General features: G+C 37.7%; 2 protein-coding genes across 3 annotated transcripts; one reads left to right on the top strand and one right to left on the bottom strand.

Annotated features, from left to right (window-relative positions):
* Positions 1-3,020: 3,020 nt before the first annotated feature.
* Positions 3,021-12,135, bottom strand: TIPRL (TOR signaling pathway regulator). Its single transcript, XM_063305655.1, has 7 exons — positions 11,914-12,135; positions 10,372-10,551; positions 8,927-9,026; positions 8,695-8,826; positions 7,746-7,841; positions 7,005-7,067; positions 3,021-5,361 (listed from the first exon to the last, which is right to left on the bottom strand). The coding sequence occupies exons 1-7, from the start codon at positions 12,012-12,014 to the stop codon at positions 5,227-5,229; spliced, it is 807 nt and encodes a 268-aa protein (XP_063161725.1). The 5' UTR covers positions 12,015-12,135; the 3' UTR covers positions 3,021-5,226.
* A 5,493-nt stretch (positions 12,136-17,628) lies between these two features.
* Positions 17,629-25,380, top strand: GPR161 (G protein-coupled receptor 161). Of its 2 annotated transcripts, none has more exons than XM_063305634.1 (6): positions 17,629-17,694; positions 19,241-19,652; positions 20,013-20,737; positions 22,341-22,445; positions 23,124-23,240; positions 25,115-25,380. In XM_063305634.1, exons 2-6 carry the CDS (start codon positions 19,285-19,287, stop codon positions 25,360-25,362), a joined length of 1,563 nt encoding a protein of 520 aa, XP_063161704.1. In that variant the 5' UTR covers positions 17,629-17,694; positions 19,241-19,284; the 3' UTR covers positions 25,363-25,380. The 2 variants fall into 2 exon arrangements, with proteins under 2 accessions (XP_063161704.1, XP_063161703.1); XM_063305633.1 differs by having other exon boundaries at positions 19,238-19,652.

Below are 25,380 nucleotides of genomic sequence, written 5' to 3'. Positions count from 1 at the left end.
CAGCAGTGGCTATAGAAGCATCTGTATTTTATTCTGTGCAATTAAGTAACATGTTGCATCTATTTCTGTTTACCCTGGAAAGCACAGGGTGGGCTTAGTACACTCTTGGTCATGTGATCAGGAGGGGGGCTTACAATGATGCAGTCATCCATGTTCTAAGATGCTACCCAACTGCTTCTCCTGTAGGAACTTATTGGGAGATATATTCAAATTCGGGCTTTGTTTTGCCAGATTCTCCCCCTGCACCAAATTTGCTCCCATTCTGTTCTGGGAGAGTTACCCTGCTGACTCAGTTCCAATGCCCTTTACTGTATATCATTTCTTTTCAGCATTCCGTTGGATTGGAAAGAATAAGCAACATATGTAAGAAAGCTAAGAAACATTGGGACCAGATATGTACCTCAATTCAAAGGATCCTTAAGGTGAATGTACAGTTGAAGCTAGAAGTTATTCTTTTAGGCTTGATGGATAAAGAGTTTGAAAGGAGGTTTGGGACTTCCTTTTTATATATAACAGCAAGACTTTTATATGCACAAAGGTGGAAGGACTTACAAATTCCTACAGTGGAAGAATGGATAGTGAAATGTATGGAATTGGCAGAGATGGTGAAACTGATTAAAGAAAATAATTTGTCTAACTTTGTTTCTACTTGGAAACCACTGTTGGACTTTTTGCTTGAAACTGAAAAAAAATGAAGTTTTGATTTTGGGATTTGATGATTAGGACTGTATAAGGATACAGAAATAATGTGTACTATAACTTTTAATTACTCTAAAAGTTTTAGTAACTTTCTCTATAGTTAAAAATAGAGTAAGAAGTTAATATATTTTTATGTTTTTATCTGTACTGAAGAAAGTTGGAAGTCATGTTTTTTTATGTCTCTTTTTATTTCTGCACTTTTAAGTTTGTCCTTTTTTCATTTCTTCTTTTTCCAATCTCTATCTTTATATATTTTACTTGCATTTTGAAATTTAATAAAGTTTATTTTTAAAAAATTATAAAACTAAAAAAAGAATAAGCAATATATGAAGTCATGTACAGTCATGGTAGAAGCAATGAGGGTAAAATAAGCAATTTGTAAAGATAGAAATGTATGAAGAGACATATTTATGAATTTATAAACCCCTTCAGTCAAGATAACTATGCAAGATACCAAACTGTCACAGCCACTGGTATGAACTAGTTTTCTTTTTGTTCTTATTGCATTGTGGAAGGACGAACTGCCATGATTGTTCCGTGCAAATTTCAAGGATGTTTTTTCTCCTTGATGGTCTGACTGTAGGTGCCCAGCTTAGGCAAGTAGTCAATTACAGTAAAAACGTCTGAACTTCTTAAGAGAATTACACACAAGGTGTTACATAGATTTCGGGGGGAACTAAAGCACAGTACTGAAAGATGTTAGAGCAAGTATATAGAAAAGGGGCTTTCTTCTAGGTTTGGCAGGAGATACCGCCGGAGAAGCAATGGGATGGGACATGGAACACAGGAAGCAGCGGCTGAGAGAACCAGGAAAGAGACGGATCATGGCCAGGGAGAGGAAGGAACTGGGAAGAAGCCAGTGGCAGCCGAAGACAGAGGAGAAATCTACAGAGAAATCTACAGAGGCGGCAGAAAGGCCAACGCAGCCCTGGGCTGTAGATGGTGGCAAAGCAAAAAGCAAGTGGTTCAGATGTTGGAAAACTGGGCATCAGATAAGAATATTGTAGTAACAGCCTGATATGGTAACAGCCTGGTGGGTCAGGAAAAGCTGTGGCTGATTCCTAAGCCCTGTTGAAGATAAGTGTGGGAGGAGTGGGAAGGTAACAGCTAAGTGTTTTGAATCATAAAAGAAAGTGCAGGATCAGAGGTTTCAAATTTCATTTTCTTAATAAAGCTTTAGAATTGTTAGTATACGTACTTCATAGATACTTGGTTCACTACGTACATAAACACAACCACTAGAACTGTAATACACATCACTGTAATTCAGTTGTTCCTCTCTATGTGAGCATCTTTGTTCCTATCTGAAGACACCCTCTGACATGTATGCTTTTTTTTCTGTGCTTTGCATACTACTACTTACTCTGAAGGGGAATGTGATGGGCATGTATATATTAGTGAGCCAAGCCACATCAAAAATTTATGGCATCACCGTTCCAATGTAAAACTTCTCTGCATTAGTGACAATCACCACAGCAATGGCTGGATTATCCTATAAATTACCAGTAAGATTAGACTCTAAGGCAAATTATTGTTCCTATTTTACATATTCATGATTTAATTAGTATGGCATGTTGAAGGGAAGTAAGAACACAGGAGACTTTGGTCACTAAACCATGCTGACTTTTGACATATTTAATATGCTTTCCCCATTACAGAATGGATTTTTCTTATGGGGTTCCTTCATATTTTTATCTTTGAGTTTATTACTGAAAATTGAAACAGAGACCCAAGGATAATCTTTGCAATACTTTCAGTGTTCAAATGCAATGATGCAGCTAAAATATCAGAGTCCTTTTGCCACCAAGTTTTTGAATCAATGATATAGGTGAGTTTTCCTCTTGATGTAAATAATAGTTCTAGAGTAATTATATTTTCATTCTGTGTATAGAAGAAACGATTATGGTGGTTTTCCATACCTAGTGCAACCTACCATCACATATAAACTCTTAGCCTAGCCAGCGTGGTGAAAGATTGCCTAACCAGAGAATGGAATACCATACTAGAATCTAAGGTGCAGACTGGCAGTACTGTATGTCCTTCCCCATCACTATGCTGTCTAGGCTTGATGAGAATATCCAGTGAGCAAAATAATATTGACTGTTGTCCTTAGAAGTTCATGAGTTAAGAACTTCTTCTCCAGGAACAGGCCAAGGAAGCAAGATGACTGAAGACAATTAAGTTTAAAGCTCAATCTCCTCTATTACAGGAATTACATGCCAACAAATCTGAAGAAAATCAAGTTGAAGAAAAAAGTGTTTTTAAGTAAAAAAAAAAAAAAAAAGTCCTTTCTTATTGTATCTAAAATGAAAGTGAGATGCTAAATGTGACTTTTTTATTTTGTGACAGAACACAAACCATTACATGTTTCTGACTAAACATTACAAAAGGTCTTTTTCATGCTGATAAGAGTACCTTAGTAAGTAATTCTGCACAAGTACTATTGAAATGAGGAGGTGCACAATGTAGCTTCCATTAATTTCAAGATTGGAAATATTGACAGTATAGTGTACCTTTTTAAGGTCTGAACTTGCTTAATTTCACAAGGAAATGCTTACAAGAACAAATCCCACATAGATTTCACTACTGTTAAATGTCAAGTACAACATGCATGATACAGGAATAAGGATCCAGTTTTCTCTCCCTCTCTGGTCTGATTTTGACATAGCTATACAACTATGTTGTAGGACAGAATAAATAGGATAAATTTAGCTGCTTCACATATTTATTGAAACAAATTTTAAAAATGAAGTATGACTAATTTTATAGCTGTAGGTGTTGTTTGCCCTTTCTTTTGGGATCTTTTTCACTGAATGACTGCTGCTGCTTCTACTTCACCCTAATTACTTCTATAGTCTAATCATCAGCTCTGTTCTATTTTGCTATATAACTAGCAATCATGACTAGATACACAGTATAAACAGTTGAAGCTCTCTCAAGATACAGGATTGACATATCTTCCTTAGAAAATTCTGGAGTCAACATGTGTATTTTTCCAAGAGCCATTGTTCAAAGCAAGACAAATCCCTGCCTGGCTGAATGATTTCCTATGTATGTTAAGTAGTGAACTTCCAATGTTGCTTCAGAACAAGGCTTAATATGGTTTAAAACCTAGCAACAAACCTACACATGTTTACTCTTAACACATTCCATAATGCCCAATGCAATTTGTTACTGATCCAATGGATACTGAATTAGACTGCCTTATCTTAGTACTTCCAAAGGTGTTTGTTATTTTACTTTTTCAAGTAAGAAAACTAAAACGCAGAATAATAATCATAAAAAAAAGACGAAACAAGAAACCTTGTTCCTGATTCTCAAACTCTTCTCCCTTGAGGCAATAGATAAGAAAAGCCGTATCAGCAGAAATCTATATATTTATACTAGAATATTTTAAGAATCTATTGCCATAATATATAAAAACAAACCTAAGATTTATTATTCTCTTATTACCAAAATCTCAAAAAGTTTTTTGTCTGCTCCCAAATGGCAGGGTGGAGAGATACGCCAAAATCTAAGGGCTGAAAATGAGTTTTGGAAATAACTGATAAAACAATTTCTCCCCAACAGTTCAGTTGATCTTCTATAAGAAATATATGAATGGTGCAGTTTGGTAACTATTTTATGAACATATGTGCAATCATTTTTATCAAAAATACTGATAAAGTATGCATGTCTGTCATACTTGCAGTAGCCAACTACTAATACTTTATATTCTGTTACAAATATTATAAGAATTTAGTTGTGTTAACAATCTAATCAATATAAACAAACTTGTAATATTTTTAAAAGGAGGTAACTTCTTCAGGTTGACAAGAAGCACTAACAATTTCATCTAATCTGATTTATGACAAAAATGGTAGGAATCAGGCAAAAGTGGATCCTATTGTTACCTGTACTTGGTCAAACTTATTATGGAACTTATTTAACTGCTTTTTAAAATTAGTGAAAGATTTAGCTTTGTTTTAAATTTAACAAAGCTCACATCTGATAAGACAGGCAGCAAGCAAGTGTTGAATATTAAGAATACCATTCAACATACATTAAATTTCATGAACTGATCAAGCATCAATGATCCCTCAACAAGGTAATCAAATTTAACCTATAGAACAAACATAATTAATGTACTCTTACACATCATATGAAACACTATAGAAGTCCTTCTATAACAAAAGACTATGTTAAAACAATGTCCCTAAAAGTTACTGCGCTTGTGAAGAGGTCTTATTTGTTTTCCAACATCTGTCCAGACTTTTTTGAAATGTTGCATACTTCAAAATAATCAATCCTGATTTGGGGACTTACTCTCCAATATCAGTAACCGCAGTTTCCTGTTAGATCAGAGCATATTCAAAATAGAGACACAATGAAAGTACAGGAAAAACTTCCAAGTTAGCTTCACCCACCCAAGGCTACAGAAATTTTAGCCAGGCATCCAGACAGATCTATATCCAGCATTTTCAGTGGTAATGGCCAAGAAGATAAAAACAGGGTCTATATCAAGTCCACCAGATTATGTAGATCTCATTAAGTGCCTTCTGGTGCAGCTGCAGATTCAGGGTGTGAGTTCTCAGGAAATTCCAGCTTCTCACAAATATTTTCTTTAACAGGTAAATACTGAGCAATCTCATTAGGATCCGTAAACAGTGTTGGGGGAACATGCTTAAAAAAGAAAGAGAGAATTATTTAGAAAACAACAAAAGAGAATGAAAGTATATCTAGGTATAAACGTAAGTTAGCATTACATTTATTAAAATGTTTTGCGAGTATTACTTCTTTTAACTTTATATCGTTTTCCAGTGTTTCCTCTTTGACTATGAAAACTGGACAGCTAGAGAAAAGTGAAATGGAATTGTTTTTTTATTTATATGGTCTACCAGGTTGCATTTGCAACTCTGAATGCAACTATATTACATAACAAGTTATTACATTAGAGACAGGGATGGGCTGGAGGCAGCTTGCATTTTTCTGGAATTTTGTGAGCTAGTTGACAGCAGAGGTGAGCTGCAATGCCTATGTGCCATCAGCTGTCCCACAGCTAGTGGAGCAGAGCAGCAGTGGCTGCAATAAAGCTGGCAGAGCTGGCTCTTATACATTTAGTAGAACTACACCACTGACTAAAACCAAAACCATATGAATTGTAAGACCTTGTTTACCAAGTCTTTTCCTATGTTACAGAATTTAAGAGGCTCAGATATGCGCCTGAGATCATTTATGGAATAAATAATTACAACAGGAAATGAAGTTCAGTCTTTTGAATATATAGAACTTTTGTCATTAAAAATATGTCTTAATAGTTAACAGAAAAATCTGATTTTAATGTGATATGGTTTTTACTTACTAACCCTGCACAAACAACACACCTGAGCGATCACAAGAGTGGAAAGCTACTATGCTATGTGAGCACATGCTAATCCAATCAGTTGGACTGCAATGGATTAAAGTTGGACTGCATGGATTAAATTAACTTCCCATGGGGTAAAGTCAGTCAGTTCTGCTATGCAAACTGCAATTCAGGGACGCTAATGGTTTAACTCTTTCAAAAATGACATTTTATCTGAGAGGGGCCTTGCAAAAATTGGCCTTCTCTAGGAACATCAGGTATGATGCCATTCCAATTTCCACCTCTCCAAACCACATAGGAAAGGTGGTATTGGAAGGTTATGGTGGTCAGTATTGAACAGAAAGAAGAAAGGAAGCAGCAACAAAAGAGAAGGGAAAAAAACTCAAAGGAAAGCAGTATAGGAAGTAGCAGGCTCTCTTGTGCTAGCTGGGAGATTAAAAAAATAGCCAGCACACAAAAGACCTAGCCATGTTGTCCACTGTCATTCCAAAAAAGTAAGTAAGAGCAAACTGGAAGAGGAGATGGCTGGATTGTTCATGTCATGCAAATGGGGCCACTGAGTAATCTGGACAGAAGATAAAAGTTCTAGGATATCAGGTAGAATACCATCACATTTGTATTTTTCCAAAAGGAAAAATGCATTTTAGAACTAGTGAAAACATTTTAAACAAAGGCTTCTAAGAACAAAATATGGCTGAGAGAGAGTGATTGGCCCAAGGTCACCCAGCTGGCTTAGTGTCTAAGGCAGGTCTAGAACTCATGGTCTCCCAATTTCTAGCCTGGTGGCTTAACAACCACACCAAACTGGCTCAAAAATAGACTATTGCTAATTTTATATCTCTGGCATAAATTTAATAAATCTTATAAAATAGTAGCATTTCCCAGTATCCACAAAGTAACCTGCACCAGAAAACTACTAATTCTGACAGAAAAAAAAAGATAATGGTTAAAATATTAATACCTTTAGATTTGATATTTTGCTTTCCCTAGAGGTATATTCCCGCAACATGTAGGATTTGTTGGCCTAGTAAAAAGAAAGCAGCTAAAATGTATTTTTATAACATAGAGACAGATTTCATATGCGTGTATAGTTTCAAATGAAATTTCTTCTGTAGTCCAAAACTAATCTATTGCAACAGAAACACAGAATCCTGCTGTGATATCCAATGAAGATGCTGATAATCTAGTATTATGTACAAATGGTAATAAACCAACTACATTCCTGCTGGAAGTGCTGGATACAACACAGGATATGTGGATCCAAATGCCATCTTAAATCTGGCAAGTTCCATACAGGAAGTACTTGGGTAGTATATCTACATGGCTGAATATTTTTAATTTGTTCAAAATATACTATTCTAATGCAGTACAGATAGAATGTGCATAGTATTACAATAATTGTACTATGGACTGTCTATAAATTAAAATACTGATGGCTGCACATCTCATTCCTAATATGTTTAGGTCTAGAGGGCAAAAACCATGTGTAGAGAACCAGGTGGAAGAATCTTCTTTGAATTATTTGATGTCTATTTGACTAGTTACACAAAGAAACAGCTAACAGTCCTGCAACTATTGAATTACTAAAATCAGAGCCAAAAGCAGACAAGTATTAGCAAATAGAATGTCACTTCTAAACACTACAGCATATCCTGCTTTTTATGGCTTTTGGAGCTAAATGTTCATATTAAGACTTTCTTACCTCATGATAAAGCCTTGTATCATTCATCCTGATAAGCACTCCATCAACTCGCAAGAAAAACCTCAACAGCACAAAAAAGCTGGATGGCATTACTCTCTGTCAAACACAGCAAGAATAATTTGCACTCACATACATCTAAAATAGTTTTATGTAACGGGTAATTAGAAACATGGTATATGTCTTAGAGCCTTCATTAGTCAGTAATAGTACCTTGCCAGTAACATCTAGGAAGGCAATCTTAATAGGTCTTAATTTCCTGTAGGCACAAACACATGATCAGCTAGATCAGGAAAATCTGTAAGCTAATCAGTTTTGCGATTTTTTTAAAGTCTGGAAAAATCCTCTTTTCAGCAATAAAGACTCTCTTAATTATTTTCAGTATGGTGTATAAAACACACAAAATCTTGCTCTATTGTACAAGGAAACACTTTTCTTACAAAGGAAATGTTCACAAAATTAAAAACTGTCCAATGCTCAGTCTGAATACAAAGCCTTATAAAATAAAGTGTAAACTGATCACCATGAAAGAAATGTGTGTGTGTGTGTACACAGTAATGATGTACATTTTTGTACAGAAATGGTGATTACTGCATCAATTTTAGACTTACAGATAGTCTATTTGCATAGAATTAATACAATGCACTCTTGCAACTACTAGTTGATATCAATATTAGATAAGTCTCACAAAATAAAAAATTGGTTTATTAAAACCATTATGTTATCTTTTTTCTGAAGAATCTCATGAGTAAAATTTCTTAACAGTGTTTTAATCAAAGCAAGAGCCAGGATGAAAACTGATAAATTTATAAGCCTTGAAATTTAAACAGGAAAAACAAAAAGAAATAAATCAACGGGGATATTACTAACACATCTTTGATTCTCTCAGTCTGTCTTTATCTGCATTTTCTATCAATTATTGAAGAAGCATACAAAAGATTACTGGACTCACAATTTTGACACTCAGGCTTGAAACCCCATGATCGTGAAGTTCATCTTCAAACAAAAGAACTTCCTCAAAAAACATTATCTGTTCCCTGGCTTTTAGTTTCTCTGTATCTATATGTTCTGTTGTAGAAGAAACCTAGAACAAGCACAGAAGTTAAATGTTCTTTCTTATAAAATTGGTTCCCCAAATGTTTAACAAATTTCTCCTCACAAGTTGCTGACCATCAAAATCATACTTTTAACTTTAGTGTTTCACCCAGCAGAGTTCCTTTGTAGTCTGTTGTGTAAGTCCAATCATATGGTTTAACAACTTCCTTTGTGTGCTCAGGCTCAGACCTACAGGAAAAGACAGAGAGCTATACAGCATGTCAGGTACACAACCAGGCAAAAAGTATTTCTACAGATTCATTTTACAAAATTACATCAATGTTGCCTCTATAAATCAATATGCATCTGTAAACTAATAGATTTAATCTGCTGAGACAGAAGACGTGACATAGCATTACAGGTAGTCCTTGCTTAATGATCACAATTGAGAATTTTGGTTGCTAAGCAAAGTAGTCATTAAGTGAATCCAACTCGATTTTACGACCTTTTGTGCAGTGGTAATTAAGTGAATCACCATGGTTGTTAAGCGAATCATGCGGTTTCCCATTGACTTTGCTTGCCAGAAGCCAGCCAGGAAGGTCAACAATGGCAATCACATGGCCATAGGATGCTGTGACAGTCATAAATGCAAACCAGTTGCCAAGCGCCCAAATCATGATCACGTGACCACAGAGACGCTGTGACGGTTGTCAACGTGAGCACCAGTTGTAAGTCGGTTTTTCAGCACTGTCTTAAGTCTGAACCATCACTAAACAAGTGGTCATTAAGTGAGGACTACCTGCACAGTATTTTCTTAAGGGATTTTTTTTCCCCTCAGAGCTGTTGGCTATAGAAAGCAATGTACAAGATTAGCACTCTGTCATTTCTTCCTGCACAAGCTTAGCATTCTGTCATTTCTTCCTGCTTTTATGCTTACATTTATAATTCTATGCATAGTGATCTTGGAGTAAATTCTGTTTAAACCAGCTAGAAGTAATAGGTGTAGGATCAGATTGTTGCTGTTCAAAGATTAAGCAAAGCTATCTAACAAATGTGTCATCTCCACACAGAAGATTCTTCATCAGAGACAGTTTGATATATCTGGAAAATTAATTTTCTGTAAGACCACATGTGCTCCAGAGTGAATACATAAGCTTGTATCATGATTTCAAAAATCTTAATTTGGATGAAAAAAATGTACAACTATCATTCATACCAGAGGAAAAATCAGAAGGCTAAATAACTGTCAAGATCACATATCAAGTGAACATAAATAAATACAGATTGTAACTATTAAGGAAGTGCAACCCTTCAGATTTGACTCCACAAAGATGCTTCAGAGCACACTAGTGCAAATGTAGGACCTGTCTGCAACTCTTTAACCCAGCGGTTTTATAAGGATGATGTGGCTTATCTGTTTTAAAGAGCTGAGACAACTATTAAAATAAGAAGCTGCTTTAAAGAATTTCAGACAAGTGAAAGGTCTGCAGCATTTTCTGGAATCAAATCTGAAGCACTACGCAGCTCCCAAAACTATTCCTTAGGGCCCACCAAGCTATATTAATTTTTTAAAAACAAATAAATGTACTATTACCTGCTTTCTTGCCATTCTTCTGCACAAGCAACTTTAACCATTCCTTGCAAGTTGTTTACACATCTTAAAGCATCAGTTGCATTGAACTCTATGCCAAATAGCAGTTCATGCTGAATTCTTAGGACATTGTCACCAAACATCATTTCTGGAACACATGGCATGTGCAGTTCTTCAGCTAATCTACACAGATGCAAGATTAGATTACTTTGGAGCTACCTGCTGATTTCATAATTTAAAATAAAGATCTATTTTTCACGACAGATTACTCTAGTATACAACATTTATTATATAATATGTGGAAAGAAGGTCCAATCCCTTTATTTAAAATGAAATTAACAGTTGGAAAGCTTCCCTCTTTCCTCCCCAAACCCTAGGCAGTTGTGATTCACTTTTAGGACTGATGGAAGGTAAGACTGCTACAGTATATGGAAGGTAATTCCAATACTGAATACGAAACCAGAACAACAATCCAACATGGTCTGTCAGATGCAAGCCAATCACAGCTTTACAAGGAACAAACACAAAAACATGTATGGAAAGTTATTCATATATTTGAAGCACTCCTTAGAAAGCATTGTTAAACTGAATGAAAAGTATACTGAAAATAGATTGATATGGGAATATCAATAAGATAAACTGATTCTGTAGAAGCTCTGTAATAAAACAGCTTAATTTTAAAAGTCTGAAAAGTAGTCTGCACAGGAATCACTGCTCAGAACAAATACTCTACTGCTAAACTTGTAGATGAGAAGCCAGAGGAAATCAGAATCTTGATAATAGACAACACTCTGCAATCACCATGCCTCATCTTTCTCCCTGCTTCAAATTATCTCAAATCTTTGGTAGAATTAGGATTGGAAGAAAAAGGATTGTCATACACAAGGTGTATCTTGCATCTATAACAGGGGTTCCTAAGCTTTTTGCCATCACACCTCCTTTTAATGTAATCTTAACGGTACACACCTCCCCTGAATCCAAACACCAAAATGAACAAAAATAAACAATGAAAACAATACAATGGCTCTTTGGGAAAGGTGGATTTATTGTAACATTGAAACTAAAAGGTTCTTCACACCTCCCCTGGACTCTGTCTGCACCTCCCCAAGAGAGGTACACCTCATAGTTTGGGAAATCCTAATCTGTAGGCTTCAGCAATCCAAACTATTCCTGCAGCTATGACTACAAACCTGGACTGCACAAATGCGAACTACAGCACCCTCGAGAGCCGAGAGCCAGAAAACGCGATTCTCTGTTGCCATTTGGCGATTGCCCGAATTTCTGAAGCCCAGATATGGAAGGCTTAAGTGGCCCCGATACCCTCTAATGTATTGGCCTATAAAACCTAGATTACACATCTCAGGGCCATCAGGAACGAAAGACTGGGCCAGGCTACTACGGAAAGAAAAGTAGCGAGCGGTTCCGTTGTGACTGAGCCCTCACCGACGCCTGCCGAGCGCAACCCAGCGTCCAGCCCAGTCCTTTCGACCGCCTGCCTCTTAGCAAAAGTCCCCCAACCCTCCCACCAGCCACGCTCAGTCACACCTCTCGGCGTCGGCCGACTTGATGATGTGGGTCCGAGCGGCCGTTAACTTCCACGGCCCGAAAGTAAAGTCGCGGCGGCTGCTTTTGAAGACAGGCATCATAATGGCGGCGTCAACCCCAACCGAGCAAGCATAGAGACGAGAAAGCTTCCTTCGGCGATGACAGGAATAAACTCCCAAATAGGAGTCTTGTAAGGCAACGACCTCCGACTTCCCTTCCTCGCGCAGCAATGTCAGCAGCAGCGCCCCGAAACACTCTACTTCCGTTTCCGGGTTTCATGCCTCCTTAAAGAGAAAAGGCTTTATAGACTCGCTTTCCGGTTCCTGGACCTGGTAGGCGGCGTCCTTCATGACCCGAGCACGTGTTCAAGACTTAACGCAAAAAACTCCCGTCAGTGTTATCGGGTCTTTTGCTGCAGGGCGTCGAAATAATTGAGATCCTTCCACAGCAAAAACTGCAAGCAAATACTTGGAAGCATCGAAGCAGGGAAAGGGTGATTAGGTTGTTTCTCCAGCAAGGCGTACACGTTTTCTTTTAGACATAGTAAGAGGAAAGCCGAGCTAGTCTTTGGTCACCAAAACGCTGAAAAAATCGTAAAACTTCAGAAAGGACAAATGTCTATACCGTGCGTTATCTAGTTCTGAAATCAGAGTGCAGTCCGTATGCTTTCCTGCCTTCTATTGGCTTAATGGTACCCTCCCAGATAACAAACTATGCAAGGATTTGAAAAGGTTTTTTTTTTTTCTTTTTTGTGAAGACGAAAAACCTGGTCTCCGTATCGTTAAAAAAAGGATGGGACATATCTTCTCAACTTTCTGCAGCATCGAGTTGGCCATCCATGGCTTAAAAGCTATACAGTACAACAGCAGGAATGCAACTGAGACAGTCCTATTCCATGTAAATAATTGGAAAAACAGCACATACCTGATTTCCTCCTTTTATAAAGGTGGACTTGGAATCCTTGTCTTTTTTTTTTAGCTTTCATTTTTTTCTCCCGCCTTTATTATTTTTATAAATAACTCAAGGAGTGGAACATACCTAATGCTCCCTCTGCCTCCTCTTTTCCCCACAACAACAACCCTGTGAGGTGAGCTGGGCTGAGAGAGAGTGACTGGCCCAAGGTCACCCAGCCAGCTTTCATGGCTAAGGCGGGACTAGAACTCTTAGTCTCCTGGATTCTAGCCTGGTGCCTTAACCACCTATGTAATCAATTGCTTGCTTAAGAAATAAAGCCTCTGGGTACTCTGTTTAGGACAAGAAGGAAAAACACTGAGAAAGCACTACCCTAGTTATAGGGAACCTCCAGATTTTGCTAAATGAGAATACTTACTTAATGTTAACTGATGCTGCTAGGAATTGTTCAGCAGCATCTGGAAACCCACTTGTTCTGTATCGTTGCACTAGGCTCATATTTTTATATTAGTTAATGTTTAATACAAGTAATTTTAAAGTTGGCTTGTTAGGTAACTTGACCTGTTTCAGAGAGAGGAATCGTGGATAACTGACCAATTGCTGCTCTTCCTTTTTTCATTATAGCTTGCAGACTACCCTATTCCTCTGACCCAGTGAGAAGCAGCACCTAAGACTAATACTGCACAGTCATACAAATCTTGGATTTAGTTTGCCTAATTTGCTGATTGTCTTTGTGCTCATGTCCAACTTTCAACTGTTTCTGCAATACATTAAGAAAAAGCTCATTAAAAAGCACCATAAGATGCCATTTTACACCCACCCTCATTATATATTGCTCTTTAACCAGACTTTTGGCTTCCTGTTTTTCTGAGCTACTACTGGGGGGAGGGGTCTGTTTTCTTGAAATGCAGCACATTTGCCATCCTGGGTTTGGGTGATAAAGCTACACCACAAAGAGATGCTCATGATAGGAGTAAGTTTTAGCAGTTGTTACCTTAATTTTTTAAATTACCATGAAATGTAAACACAAGATGTTTGCTCTTCCTTGAGTAAATGCATTTTCTATGTTTATAATTAATCATATAATCTAAAGAGGAATAAAATGTGTTTATTTCTGTCACATAAATAGCATTACTTGGATTGAGAAGAAGAAATAAAATGAACTTTTTCTTTTTTATTTTCTTTTGTTTTTTACATACTGTCCTGTATATTAGTTTTCCTTTCTTTTCATATACTAGCACAATAAATATAAAATATTTAAAATGGAAAGAAATTGAATTTCAGAGTTGTTTATTCATTATAAGTGTTATCTATAAATAAAGCCAAGCAAACTGACAACCTGTCTAATTATTTTTCTATCTCTTTACATTTGCTGGAAATGTAACTACTTCTTACTAAAAAAAAAAAAATTATAACCAGTAACAGCAAGCTCAAGCAGGGCCAACAGTACCATGTTCATATTCTTCAATATTTCATAAATTACAAGAACATTCTTAAATACAAAGGCAAGCTGAGCAGATATATAGTATATACTTTTTACACATCCCTAATATATGGTGCAGTTATTAAAAAAAAAAAATCAAATTTTGTACCACGTATATCTTGGATTTTTTGTCATATATTTACTGCAGTTCACCCACATTCTGCAATAATTAGGCATGTTCACTCATTCTGTCAACTTAGTGTAGTTCGTCTGATTTTAGCTTGACATGTTACATGTTACTGGCCAGGTTTGTAAAGCATTTTTTATGACTCAGCATGATGTGTGAATCTGGCTGATTGTGGCTTATTCAAGAAACCATGGTCAAACAATATGGCTGAATCTGAAGTATGAACCAAAGTTGGCAATGGTGGAAAGCAGTGCAATTTTTAAAAACTGGTGGTTTTTCTGTGCAGTAATAAAGACTTTCTGGGGGGGAAAGCAGAAAATAGGCTGTTAGAGCATGTGCTTAATCTCAAAGTAACTGGATGAAAAAAATATACTAACCCTGAAAAATAAAAACTCAGCAAATATATCCCTGTAGCCAGATACTTTCCTACCAGCCATGTTATCTGAGGTCCCTGGGTGTTTAAGGTCACTATCATAAACTGCCAACAAAGGGAGCTGAAATCAGTTCAGATTTCATTAATTTCTCACAAGCCCAAATACTCTCCCCAAGGAAAAAAGGTTCTAATTTAGCTTTCTCCATGATACAGAGAAAGAAAAATCTGTATGTGCAGGATTGTATAACCCCTTTTATTTATTGGGCCTAAGATTTATTAAATCACTGCTCTTGTTCCTCACATGGGGGTTTTAATAGGAACCAGAAATTAAGAGTTATGCATAATTTGTGAGTTGTGGAAATCTTAGAGTGCTGCTGTTGCTTAGCTTTATACAAACTTTTCCATTCATTCTGCCAGTTGCCAGACCCAGTCAGTAAGAAATATGTCAAGAAAAGTTGCCACCAAGCTATCCTGACCATGTGTTAATGAAAACAGCAAGGAAGCTGACATTATTTTATAGCCTACCTATCTCCTTCATTCTTGTTCTTTAATTATTTTGCGTTCTCCACAGAAGTTAAAACGTTTTTATTTTCTTTATAGTGTTTTTGGAGTGTTCAGCGTGACCAATACTGTTCTATCCCAAAGTGATGAAAAGACTTTACTTACTTTATAGCTGAAATGGTAGCAGCTATAATTTCCTATAAAATCAAAATTTAGAGAGGGGAGAGAGGATGGTAGTTGACTTTTTTTAGATTGGCAGGCAATTCTGACATCTCCAAGTTGCACTGGAAAATAACTGTTTCTGAAATCCTGAAAGGCTGATGTTGACCTAGAGGTAAATGGACAAATAGTTTGACTCAAGACTGAGTACTCAAATTGTGCTAAGGCATGGTTTACTTGACCATGATTTGTTAAATAAACTACAATCAGTGGGCTCAAATGATGTAGTAAACCACTAATTGTTTATAAACCTCTGATTTATGTCTGCTTGTATAACAGTATATGACTGCTTTCTGTGTTCTGTGAAATTTTGCTTGAAAGAATTACAGGTTTAAATGTAATGTACAGCACATTTTAACATATAATGCAGTAGTTTAAGTTACAATCTCTCAACCACTTAATTGAAAGTAAATTCTACTGATTTCTAAACATGTAGAATTTCAGTGTAAAACAAACAGATTTATTATTCATTTGAAGCCATATAATGCCCAAACAAGCCAATATAGATACAAACTTCTGGAAAGAAAGATTGCACTCATGATTCATTTAAAGAATGATCCTTTATTAAAAATATGGTGACTTCTTTCATTTACAGAACTTCCCATTCTACTGAACTTGTCCGCTATAGAAGTTGTATCTAAATTAAACCACCTCTTCATTTTTGTTTTGCCTTTGTGCAAGAGATGCTCTTTGGCGGAGGAAACAGACGACAGCATGAAAGTTTTCCGGAGAGTGAAGGAAAGGAATGTTGTTGGGGTGGACTAACTAATATAAATTATTTACTTAGTATTGGTGGAGAGCACTGCCTTCCAAAACTTCATCCTACTGTCTCTATAAACCAGCTTTCTCTCCATAAAGACAGCATTTTAAAGCTGTTTTCTAACTGTAATGGAATTGCAAAAAGAAGTCGATGATGATTACTAAGGAAATTTGAAGGTGGGGGGGAACTACTAAAGAACAAAAGCGCAGCGGAGCAGAAAGGACAGGGTGGAGGAGTGGGAGGAGTGAAATGGGGGTGGAGGGAGTGCTTCAAGGAAGGAGGGATGTGAAAAAGTAGATGGGGGGATGGAGGAGAAAGAAGGGGGGTCGGACTATTTTTCTGGGCCTCGGCTGGCGGCGACTGTGGGGGGCCTGGGGGGCTGTAACCTGACACCACCCGCCCGTATCGGTAACGAGGTGGCAGGGCTACGCGGGAGCAGCTTGGTCCAAAGGTGAGTGGGGTCGTCTCACCCCGGTGGAAGGTCTCCGAGACTTTCTGGTGCAGAACAGAGCGCAATGGACCCCGTGCCGTAAGAGCAGGGTCCTCGCTTCCTCGGAGGGATCCCGTAGAGCCCCCGCTTCGCGGCTGCAAAAGGAAATCTTGCTTTGCCTCTCGGCGACGATGGGACTGGTACGTTGGGCGAGGGTGGTGCCCGGGATGGGAGACGCCTGGCTACTCAGCCACGATTGATAAAGGCTGGCTGAGCGTTCTGGCGCTGAGCCGGGCTAAGCTTTCTTTCAACCCCGCGAGGAGGAAAATCGGTCTTCTTACTTCGCTGTATTATACAGCCGACCGAGGGCGCCAAAGCAGGCGAGAGTAAGCGGGTGTTTTTTCCCCACTTTTCAGGGTTGTGTCTGGAGCATCCAGGCTGGGGTCTTGTTGAATGGGGACCACCTCTGCTGGAGTCACTGCGCACCGGGAATAAAATTCTGGTTAAACCTTGCATCCAAATCCCACTGTGCAGGCCCGTCGTAGTATCAAAGCAAAACAAAAACAAAAACCAACGGAAAGAGAAAGGAAAACTTAGTCGTCTGGATCCATCGTTCGATACGAGCAATTCTAGGCCTGCTTACCTAGTTTTTTCCAGATACCTTCATTTTCCGTCTTCCAGTCACATGTCTGTGCCCAAAAAACTATAGTATTGTAATTCAGTAGCCCTGGCGAATGTGTTAAGGGGTCAGGTCACACGGGGGAAAAAAAGTATTAATTCCAGCTTTAAAAATACTAGATTTATGGAATAAAGAGGATATGAAATAAAAAGGTTAAGAAAAGAGAATATTGAAAGTAACCTAATATAATTTAAATCACACAGAGACCCTGAAAAAGAAGTTTAACGGACAAAGAACAAATGTATAAATCAATGTGTGGAGGTGGTGGAAGCAAGGATGAGTTGCAAGGATAGAAAGGTATGGAGATAAATAGTGAATGATGCTGATAAAAGGTAGATTTAGCTATGTTTCTTTTTTATCTTGTGCCTTAATTTCTTTGGTTTATTTATTCTTTTTCTCTTCTTTGCATAATGTTGCTTACCCTGAAAGGGAATAGCATAATGGGTCTAGATGCATTCAGATTTTGTCCTTGTGTTGCTGTTTTATTTGTTGTTTTGTTAAGGAACACATTTGCCTTTGTTGCATGTTAGGTTTAAACTCTACAAAATAAGTCCCTGCAGGCAGCATTTACATCTGTCCAATGCCAGTAGCTGTGCTACCTAGGGATCATAGGAAATGGAAGGTACCAAGTTCAGATCCTATGCATGTGACACTAATTTGTGTCAGTGGATTGACCCTTAGCAACCACACAGATAGATTTTCTCCATAATAATCTGTTCCTAATGTGGTCTTTTAGGTCTTCTAATGGTGTACCAATTCCCATTGTAACCGAGCCCATGAACCTTGCTACTGGTCGTCCTTTTCTTCTCTTTCCTTCCACCTTTCCCAGCATTAGATCCTTCTCCAGAAAGCTAGGTCTTCACATAATGTGTCCAAAATAGGATAATTTGAGCCTAGTCATTTGTGCCTCTAGCGAGAACTCTGTTTGATTTGTTCAATGATCCATTGGTTTGTTTTCTTGGCTGTCCACAGTGTTCTCAGGAGTCTTCTCCAACACCAAAGAGGCCAATACTCTTCCTATCCTGCTTCTTCAAGATCCAACTTTTGCTTCCTTAGAGTGTCACAGGGAATACCATGGCTTACACTGTTCTGATCATCTGAATATCTTTTCCAAGGCCTTCATGGCTGCTCTACCAAGTGCTAGTCTATGGCATATTTCTGCTTGTGAAATTTGTATCAAACAGCATGGCAAAGATATCCTACTTTAAGGGTATCCCCCACCTCATCCCAAAAATATTTTATGCTTATCATAAAATAATAATTTGTATTCTGGAGATTTCTAAGAATGGAGTATCCCATTGTGCACTTTCAGGTTAATGTGGGATGCTCTAGAGGTTTTAGTTAAGGTTTGTATAAACATCTAGTTTCTCTATATATTATTATAACTGATGGAAATTCTTGAAGTGTAATAGACAGAAGTATCATGAGAATTAATTCATTCGGAATTATTGATGTTCATTGAATATCCCATAAATACATGGGATAAATAACCTTAAGGTGACATAGGTAGTAATGTGGATATGTTGCTAAGCCTTAGGGGGATCCAGTGCACAAAGAGAGCTCTGCTTACATAGGAGTTACTTATGCTGTCTGCCTTTAGAAAATGCCTTGCATATCATTGCACATATCCATGATATTCATGTAGTATTTTCCAACTTGGTTATGCCTTATGCATGTAGTATTTGGGATTTCATTCATAGGGTAGGGAAACATGTTTTAACTAACATAATGTAGCCAAGTCCATATGCTGAGAATTGTGGAACTAATAACTTTGTTTACGAATATATAAGCAGCATTCAATGGTGCAATATGCGTATCAACTGTTTCTATGTTTCTTTAGCAGATGCTCAGCATGTCTTGGCTGCTCCATTACAGTAGGCTCTGACAATGAGCATCAACTTGTCCCTCAGTAAGGAGAATGCCTCGGAAAACCTCACACTGCTGGAAGAGGGAGCAGGCAGAATCACCGAGTCAATTGCTATCATCGTTATTGCTATTTTCATCTGTTTAGGAAATCTGGTGATCGTCCTCACTCTTTACAAGAAGTCATACCTGCTCACCTTAAGCAACAAGTTTGTTTTCAGCCTGACCCTGTCCAACTTCCTTCTTTCAGTGCTGGTGCTTCCTTTCGTTGTTACCAGCTCCATCCAGCGGGAATGGATCTTTGGAGTAGTTTGGTGCAACTTCTCTGCCTTGCTTTACATGCTCATCAGCTCTGCCAGTATGCTCACACTCGGACTCATTGCTATCGACCGGTATGCTATCCTTTCTTTATGAGCTAGATAAGGCTGTGTGCCAAAAAAAAGTCTTTAACATGTACCAGCATTAAATGTGCAGTGGCAGAGAAATATGTTTTAACTAACAGTGCCACCAAGTCCATACATTGAGAATTGTGGAGCTAATAACTTCGTTTATTTATATGTAAGTAGCATCTAAATATTTAAGCAGTAAAGAGGAAGTGTTTTTCCATGAGACAACCCAAGTCCTCCAATCAATCTGATCCAATTTTCAAAAGAAAAACTCATTCCTCTACTCTTTTCATGTTTGGTATTATTCAAGTTCCTATGTATTGCATGTATCCTAATATTACTGAATGCTCCTTTTATGTTTTTCAGGTATTATGCTGTCTTGTACCCAATGGTTTACCCTATGAAGATTACGGGTAACAGAGCTGTAGTTGCCATTGTGTATGTGTGGCTTCATTCTCTAATTGGATGCCTTCCACCCCTCTTTGGTTGGTCATCCTTAGAATTTGATCAGTTCAAATGGATGTGTGTAGCTGCGTGGTATAAGCAGGCAGGTTACACCGCCTTTTGGCAGATATGGTGTGCTTTGCTACCATTTGTAGTCATGATGATTTGCTATGGTTTCATATTTCGTGTGGCCAGGATTAAGGCACGGAAGATTCACTGTGGGAGCGTGGTCATTGCAGAGGAAGATACACAAAGGAATGGGAGAAAGAACTCAAGTACTTCAACGTCCTCATCAGGCAGCCGAAGGAATGCTTTTCAAGGGGTTGTTTATTCTGCCAATCAGTGCAAAGCTTTGATCACAATTGTAGTTGTGATTGGGGCATTTGTCATCACATGGGGGCCTTATATGGTGGTTATCACATCTGAGGCACTTTGGGGGAAAAACAGCATTTCCCCTGCTTTAGAGACATTAGCAACATGGTTATCTTTTACAAGTGCTATTTGCCACCCTTTGATTTACGGACTCTGGAATAAAACTGTACGCAAAGAGTTACTGGGAATGTGTTTTGGAGATCGGTACTACAGAGAATCATTTGTTCAAAGGCAAAGGACATCCAGATTATTTAGTATTTCTAATAGGATCACAGGTAATTTTTTTTTTAATTCCTAAAGTGTTTCAAGGGCAATTTCTTACCCTTGCTTATCCTTCTGTCTGGCATATGCCCCAGCAAGATATCTTTATTACTGTGTTTTAGTCTGCAACTCAGAGGTCATTCCCATATTGGTGACTTACAGCGTCTTCACTCAGCCATTGCTGAAGTGAGGTGAAGCCTCTTTGTGTTACTGCAACAATGGTTGGATGACTCTAGAACAGGGTTTCTCAACCAGGGTTCCGTGGAACCCTAGGGTTCCGTGAGAGGTCACTGGGGTTCCCTGGGAGATCAGGATTTATTTAAAAAATTATTTCAATTTGGGCAACTTGACATTAAAGAGGTAAGTTTCATTCTTTATTTTTAGTCTAAGAACGCTGTTAATGCATTCTGTATATGTATACAGGCCTACACATGAAATGAATATAATAATTTTGTAACTTCTGGCCTATATTTCTCCTGAATGTGCAAGGATTCCCCAAGGCCTGAAAAATGTTTCAAGGGTTCCTCCAGGGTCAAAAGGTTGAGAAAGGCTACTCTAGAAGATACTGTGAATTGCTACAGCAGAATGGCCAGAATTTAATTAAGTCTGGTATAGCCACAAGAGTTCTCCACCCTTTACCATGTGGTTTCTTTGTCTGCTTCATGATTGTCAGCTTTTTCCAAAATTGTGGACATGGCCACAATTCCATTCTTTCATACACTCAAGATAGGCAGGACACCTTGGAGATTCATTGTGCCCAATTCTTCCATTTTATTCAGATAGGCTTCACTGAACTGATAGGAAGAAGCTGGAAAATTAGGCTGAGTGTTCTTCAAGTTGCTGTTCCTTGGCCAACTGTAGTTTGGAGCAGAGTCAAGGCAGATGAGTCAAGCGAGAAAGATTTAGCATTAATATAGAGAAAGAGCAGCGCAGCCTGGATCAGTCAGTCAAATAATTTTATTCTCTTATTTTTTTAACTGGCAGCCAAGGGAGGAGACATCCTTCGCATACATACTTTTTTGTGGTGTCCTAGAACCAACCGTTCTGAATTTGCAATTCTTTTTTCTCTTTTTCTTCCTTTCTTTCATTCGTTCTTTCTGGTGTAAAAAAAATCTTAGCCTCAGTTTAACTTTTCTGTGTAATGGTCTGCTACTAAAGCTGAAAAAAGGAGCTCAGCCTGCTGTATAGATTAGTTCCCCCCCTTCTACCACAATTCCACTATTCTTTCTCTGTCTGTGATTGGCTCCCTTTACAGTTAGCTTCCTTGGCCTTTCACTTCAATGGGCTCAAGCATTATCACATGTTATAATCAAGATAAATATAAATGCTCAAAGCATTTCTTTAAAAGTTATGCAATTGTTATTTTTAGATATTCAAACTCAATACTAAGCCAAAAAGGAGTATAAAGGTTTTTTTCATTGACTTCATTAGATACAGGCTCCCAGTGATACGAAATTTAATTCTGAATTATTCACGGGTAATGTGTAATTAATTCAGATGTTACAAACATAGCTGTTACTAAATCAAGCAGTATGATAAAAAGCAGTGAGGATTTTTGAAGATGTTTGGTTAAAACTCCAGAGGGTAATGTGTTTTGATGCTGAAATACTTTTACAGATCTAGGATTATCTCCACACTTGACAGCTCTCATGGCAGGAGAACGGACTTTAGGACACAGCAGCAGCACAGGAGATACAGGCTTCAGTTGCTCTCAGGATTCAGGTAACTGTTTCTGTGAGTTATGCCGCAATGAACAAGAGCCAGCAGTGTGATAGAGCTGCTTAAAAAAAGGTTGCAATAAACTTGAAATGCAACTTAGCAGAAGTATCCTAGTGCTATCCATAAAAAACTATTGTGCAGCTATTGTAGGATTTTCCCCACCCCCCTCATAGATTTTTTTGTGTCAATGAAAAATAATGGAAGAAGCATTGGGAAAAAGACCAGCAGGCTATAAATGGAGAACAGTGTCTGGATTGCCCTGTAAAATTCCATGAATGTAGGAAAGATAGAGATAACTAACTGTTCGTGTAACCTCTGATTCTCACCTCTAATGCTTCCGGTGCCTGTCCCCACAAATAAGTTTAGTGACTAGTTAAGTCAAATACAATTTAAAAGAAAAATCATAAATGAAGATGGCTTGGTTACAAGAAAAAATATGCAAAACAAAGTTGAAGCATTCTTTCCATTCACTTGTTTCCTACCTCTAGAATTAGCATTACAAGCAAAAGACAGGCTTGAGACCTCACATTTTCTGCATTGTCAAGTGTGATTCCAGCTATAGATGTGCTGTTTTGACTACAGCTCCAGTCATCTGCCCACATCACAAAGATACTATTTTGCATGTGTCCATGACAGGAGTTCTCCCATACGTTTACTGTCTAAGCCATGATCTCCTTTTAGGGACGGATGTTATGCTGCTTGAAGATTATAGTTCTGATGGAGTTCATCACCCGCATTGTGTTTACCCTCATAGACGGAGTTCTGTAACTTTCGAAGATGAAGTGGAACAAATTAAAGGTGTGTTGAGGCTAGGTACTTCAATACTGATCTGTGTATAAGAGGAAGGGACTGCTTGGACCAAGAATTCAGTCCTAAGCTGCTATTTGATTTTTGCTGCTTATTTTAATTAATTTAATTTAGTTGGTTACTTAATATAAAATTAGAAGTTATGAAAGACTTGAAAACAAAAGAAATGCACTGGAAAGTCTTATAGTTCAAAGACATACTTTATATGATCCAGAAGGGAAGAAGGGGAGGGGGACATAAATTCATTTTACGTAACAAGTGGATGCTGAATGAAGAAACTGATTTTGCTTCAATTATTATATATATATATATATATTTTAACCATTCAGGCATTTTAAGAAGTTTTTAATACTGGGGATGGAGACACACTTCTCTGAAAATCTCTTGAATATTTCACATAATCAGCTACCAAACAATTGAACTTTGAGTATTATACCTTCTTGCAAACTTTCATCTGGAGAGTATAAAGGAGAATGTTGCTTTTTTCTGAGAATCAGCAGTCTAAAGTGTAAGGCACACATGAGATAGTTGGCCGAACTAGTTAGCTATAAGGAAACTGACATAATCAACGTAGTACTGTGTATTTAGTATGCCCAAGAGATCTTTAATGTGGAAATTCCTGAAAATTTAGGTATTGCCAAAATATCTGTTTGGTTATCTGTTAAATCCCATATTTCTGCTAAATATGGCAAACAAATCTTTTTTTTTTAATGTTAACTCCAAAATAATTCCCTAGTGATAATTGCAGATAGCTTAATTTTATTCTTTAGGGGGAAAATAGAACAAGCAAATATTTTGTGGAACATGAATTTATTAGACATTTTCAGAGGGTATAGCTTTGGTCTCTGCAATAGGAACTTTTAAGTTTTTTGCCTGTAAATAAATTCAGTAAGAGTAATGACCGTGCATTATTTGTACTTATAGATACACGGTACAGATCTATATCAGCAATTGTATCCTCACTGGCCAAAGTCTGTTGATCTGGCATGCAGTGATCTGTCTGTATGTCTAAAAAAGTAGGAGGAAAATTAATTATACTGGATTCAGGAAGGATAAAGTAAACACTCATTATAAAAAGATTCCTTAAAGAGAAAGAGCAAGCAAGGGAGAGTTTTCCACATGAAACAAATTACAGAGGGAAGGGAAAGTGAAAAAGATGGAAGGGAAAAAAACCAAAGATTTGTAAGGAAAAGGAGGAATGGGGAACTAAACTAGGATATAGAAAAATTCAGTTCTCCCTCTTAGCTTACTTAGGTACTAGTATTCACTGCTAAGAAATCATACACAAAAAGTGCAGAGGACCTACAGAAGAGAAATCAGAACATTTTCAGAAAAAACAAAATGAAACCATATATTGTATGATTGCAAGTTCAAAATTAGAACTGTAGGTGGAGGATTTAATCTAAATTACTGAAGAGCTACTTCTAGAAGTGCTGCTGCGAATGTTGGAATAATAATGGTTTGCAGTAGTTTTGAATGATCTCTAGGCTGCCTGTTGTAGTGGCAGAGGTGGGGACAGAAGCACAGCATTTAATAAAGGGAGTTTTAGTCTCCGTTGTAATTGGAGAAACATATTTCCTTTAGAGCCTCACTTAATTATAATTTGCTGATGGCTAGGATCCACATATTTTAGTTTTAAGTTTATGGATAGATGTCATCCTTATCAGATTAAATTATCATACATAGGCTTGACTTAACCCCCCATTTTGTTAGATTTATAAATCCACTATGCTACGTATAGAATGAATCTTCTTTGAATTTATTCCACTTACAGAAGAGTTGTCTACAATGTCCAACTTAACCCTTATGTATGAGGCATTCATAAGGCATTATTGTACTAATCTCTCTCTCTCTTCTTTGTTCAGAAGCAGCGAAGAATTCTATTCTTCACGTAAAGGCTGAAGTTCACAAATCTCTGGATAGTTACGCATCTAGCTTGGCCAAAGCTATTGAAGCAGATGTGAGGATTACCTTGTTTGGAGGAGATGCCCTATCTGGCTCTTTGTTCCCAGCACGAACTGTGGCAGGCAGCAGTGCAGGTGCACGGCGTGGTGGCAGGGTCCATACTGGCCAAAAAATACAGCTACAAAGCATTGAAGAAGGGAACACTTAAAATTGCTTCAATAAAACA

Source organism: Candoia aspera, chromosome 5 (assembly GCF_035149785.1).
Source record: "Candoia aspera isolate rCanAsp1 chromosome 5, rCanAsp1.hap2, whole genome shotgun sequence".
Classification (NCBI taxonomy): domain Eukaryota; kingdom Metazoa; phylum Chordata; class Lepidosauria; order Squamata; family Boidae; genus Candoia; species Candoia aspera.
This window is presented reverse-complemented; position numbering and strand designations above follow the sequence as displayed.